This window comes from Vicia villosa, linkage group LG2, assembly GCF_029867415.1.
Source record: "Vicia villosa cultivar HV-30 ecotype Madison, WI linkage group LG2, Vvil1.0, whole genome shotgun sequence".
NCBI classification, from domain to species: domain Eukaryota; kingdom Viridiplantae; phylum Streptophyta; class Magnoliopsida; order Fabales; family Fabaceae; genus Vicia; species Vicia villosa.
The window spans coordinates 103585272-103588994 of NC_081181.1; the positions used below are offsets into that span (position 1 = coordinate 103585272).

At 32.3% G+C, this 3723-nt stretch overlaps 1 protein-coding gene across 1 annotated transcript; it reads left to right on the forward strand.

Annotated features, from left to right (window-relative positions):
* Window positions 1-593: 593 nt before the first annotated feature.
* LOC131646556 (uncharacterized) lies at window positions 594-3193 on the forward strand. Its single transcript, XM_058916566.1, has 4 exons — window positions 594-864; window positions 1102-2063; window positions 2341-2520; window positions 2866-3193. Exons 2-4 carry the CDS (start codon window positions 1111-1113, stop codon window positions 3113-3115), a joined length of 1383 nt encoding a protein of 460 aa, XP_058772549.1. The 5' UTR covers window positions 594-864; window positions 1102-1110; the 3' UTR covers window positions 3116-3193.
* The last annotated feature ends 530 nt before the right edge of the window (window positions 3194-3723 follow it).

Here is a 3723-nt window from a genome sequence, read left to right on the forward strand (position 1 = left end):
AAGTTGAATAAGGCTTTTATGGACTTAGAGAAGCACTAAGGGCTTGGTATAGCAAGATTATATCTTATTTTTGTAGAGCAATGCTTAAAAAGTTTACTCCTCAGCATACGTTATTTGTGAAACACAATGGTGGTAATATCTTAATCGTGAGCATGTAGTTTGATGATCTAATCTACACTAACTATAAGCATATAGTAGGATATATTTTAGTTTTTTTTTTTATTTATTTTTTATGTTCCTTTTACTAGTTTTTAAAATGTATTCTGGTTTCTTATTAGTTTTTCCAGATTTTGAAATAGGTTTGAACTACTTTTATTAGTTTAGTTGTTTTTTATTTATATTTTTCAATATTTACAAGTACTTTCATGGTATTTTTATATATGTTTTTTTTAAAAAATATTACATTTTTATGTTTTTTTTTGGATTATTTTCACATTTAAAACATTTCTAATGTTATTTATTTTATCAAATTATTATAAACATAAATTTAATCTAACAATAATTTATTAAATCAGTTACATATATTTAAAAATAGGAAAATTAAATTACAAAAAGTCAAAAAAGAAAAAAACTGCAATGAAGATAATTATGAAATGATGAACAAATTGGCAGTTAAAAGTGGGATCTGTCAGTGATATGGCGCTAAATTCACAAATAGGGTATTCACAGAATGGAATTGAAATTTTCCTATAATTCCGCAACTCTTTTCGTCACCATATTTACCACAAAATCTGCAATTTCTCATTTCGTTTCGCTCTCTGAACCCATTTCATTTCTTCATTTTCAACAATTTCAATTCCAAACCCCCAAATCAATACTGAATGAAGATTTTATGTCGCAAATCCGTCAAGTGATCATTTTCAGGTACCTTTTATGCCTGAAATCTTAGGGTTTTTACAAATTTTGGCATTAATTTGAAATTTTTATATGGTTTATCTGTTTTAGAATAATCTATGAATCTAAAATGGAAGAACATGTTGAAATTTATGATAGATAATTTGATTTATGATTTATTTTATTTTTCTATTGAATTGATGAATATTTTGTTGCAAATGTGAAATTTTAAGTTTTGGATTTCAAAATTGAAACACATGTGTGCAGGGTTATTGAATGGAAGCTACAAGTGTTTATGCAGAAACATTTGATCGTAGCGTAAAAGATAAGCAGGTAAGAATACATTCCGAAAGTATCGATGAAATTCGAAGTATTGAAAATGCAAGCATTGAGGTAGTAAATGGAAGTGAGAGAAGTAGTGATTCAGAAAGGCCAATAGATGTCATCACTAGATGTGAAAGTGGCGAGAATAGTTATTCGGTGACACATGTCAATGGAACCAAAAGCTCGTCTTCGTCGAGTAGAAGCTCTTCGTCAGAGTCATCATCGGATGATTTCTATCGGATGGATGCAGCTGAACTTGCATCAAAATCTGAGAAAAGTTATGTTGATAGTTTTGAGAGCTCTGCGAAATCTGAGAAAAGTTATGTTTATAGTAGTGAGAGCTCTACGAAATCTGAGGTTGATGATAGCCCTCCAGCTCCAACATCAACATATCAAGTTTACAATTTGGCTGGTAGCGAAAACGGTATGTCACCAACCGTAAGCCCTCCTATCCAAGTGATGGATCGATCCGGAAGAATTGATTCTGCCAGGATTCCGTCTTCGGTGTTTGATGGAAATAATAGTGGTAATAGTCCATTGGAATGGAGTATTGCTTCTAATGAATCACTGTTTAGTATTCATATAGGCCACCATAGTTTTAACAGAGAGAATACCTTTAAGGTTGGTGAATTACACGTGTCACAAGAATCGACGAAACCTGATGAGTTAAATATGCTTAACCGACTACCATCAGTTACTATAGAGGAGATAGACACTGCCAGCCCAAGTGCCGACATAGAGAAGCTGGAAAAGTCGGATGAATCTTTCAAGCTCGCCCCAAAGCCAAGTGAAGACCAAACTGACATAAAGACTCTTCATCAGTCTGCAAGCAGCATTTCTACTAAGTCAAGTGTGACGAGTCCCTCCAGCGAAAGTGGAACCACGGGACACGCTTTTGTCCCATTGTAAGTCTGTTTTGTTCTTTTACATTTTTGAGACAAGCCAATATCATTCTCTTATCCATATACATTTATATAAATGTGAACCAGTTGATGAAGCAATTATGAACCTGCACATGTCCATGTCTAAATGCATATGTATTTGCAAAAAAAATTATAGAAAAACGTATGTTCATTATCTTGAGTATGGTGACTTCTAAGAATACTCATGTACTATATACAATTAAAATCCCTAAGCTCATCATATCCACTCAATGATGAATATCTCTTTTGTGCATTGCAGAAAGAAGCGTTCACGGCCTTTGTGCTTCGGTTGTAACTGTAGTTGGGCGTTCTGCAACCATAATTGGCCGACATGCTGCCAGTACAAATGGCCCACCTGCTGCCACGCATGGCCAAGTTGCAAGTGTTCATGTGGTTGGTTGTTATGCGGTTATTGCAACGGTGGCCGTGTCTCCCCTATGTATGTTTTCTTTTTAACAATATATAATATTTATTCTTATGCAAAGTTTGAAAACTTATAGCTGCTCTCCTTGGATCATGCTATATGGTTCCTTTTACATACAATTTACACGTATTATGGCAAAACAAATAGAGACCCTATTTAACCGCAATTCAATCGTGACAATAATTTATGAGACCCTATTTAGCTATGATTTAACCATGAAGAACTTTGGACCTTATGCTGTAGTCCGCCTTACACACCCTAAAAAACAGCATTGTTGTTCATCTGTACTCCATTGGATGTTCTTTAAATTTTGAAACTGTACAAGCACATTGGTTTTAATTTGTTTGCAATTTTTTGCAGTTTGACTGAAACAACAGAGAGTAATAGTTTTATGAAGACAAATACTCCTAGTCCTAGCAAGCATTCATATAATGAAGAATCAGAAACAACAAGCAGCTCCAATTCTAGTTTCTGGTATTGTTTCAAATCTGAACAAGCATGTGATGTTTGTTCCAGCTCAAATTCTAATTGTTGCAGTTGGTTCTATTGTTTTTCTTGTCCTTCTTGTACATGTAAGCTTTCTTGCACAAAGTGCAAAAGTTGTTGTTAAGGAACTGAGTTTTACAGAATTCAGATGCCACATTTTTTAATAGTTAATATCTTCTTTAGCTTTTAAGGTTTGATCAAATTCCACTTTGGATAAATCATTTTAAATTTTTGTGTCACCCCTTTTAAAATGATTTTTTTAAAATTTTAGCCACCTAATTAATTAACAATAATAATACTTTTTTTTTTACTAATAGCAATATAATTACTGCGAATAACCAACCTACAAGATAATTTTGCGCAAAAAACTTTGGAAAGTTTTAACGTAATACGATTATATGATAATGTGGCGTATATATTCTTCGCCAAAATTGTACATACGTTAATTTCAAGATGAGAATTGAGATGCATACAAAACATACTTTGTTTAGATAGAAAAAGGTTATCTTTTGTTGTTTTCTTATGAACAAATATGTAACATAGACGGTAAAATGAATCTTTTCAAACCAAAATAAAAAGGATCATACAAAAGTAGTTGCACATTTTCCACTTTTGCCTTGAATCAAAATTAAGATCGAAGTTTAATATGATCCAAAACAATTATCAAATGAAAAAAAAAATGCCTTGAAATAGAATCTTGTTAAACCTAAACATTTCTATACATTTAAAATG

What these genes read in the sequence shown, in the direction of transcription:
- LOC131646556 (XM_058916566.1), top strand. Translation starts at nt 1,111, where the DNA reads ATGGAAGCTACAAGTGTTTATGCAGAAACATTTGATCGTAGCGTAAAA. An exon ending in GGACACGCTTTTGTCCCATT is followed by an intron (nt 2,064 to 2,340) that starts GTAAGTCTGTTT and finishes TGTGCATTGCAG; the next exon opens with AAAGAAGCGTTCACGGCCTT. An exon ending in GGTGGCCGTGTCTCCCCTAT is followed by an intron (nt 2,521 to 2,865) that starts GTATGTTTTCTT and finishes AATTTTTTGCAG; the next exon opens with TTTGACTGAAACAACAGAGA.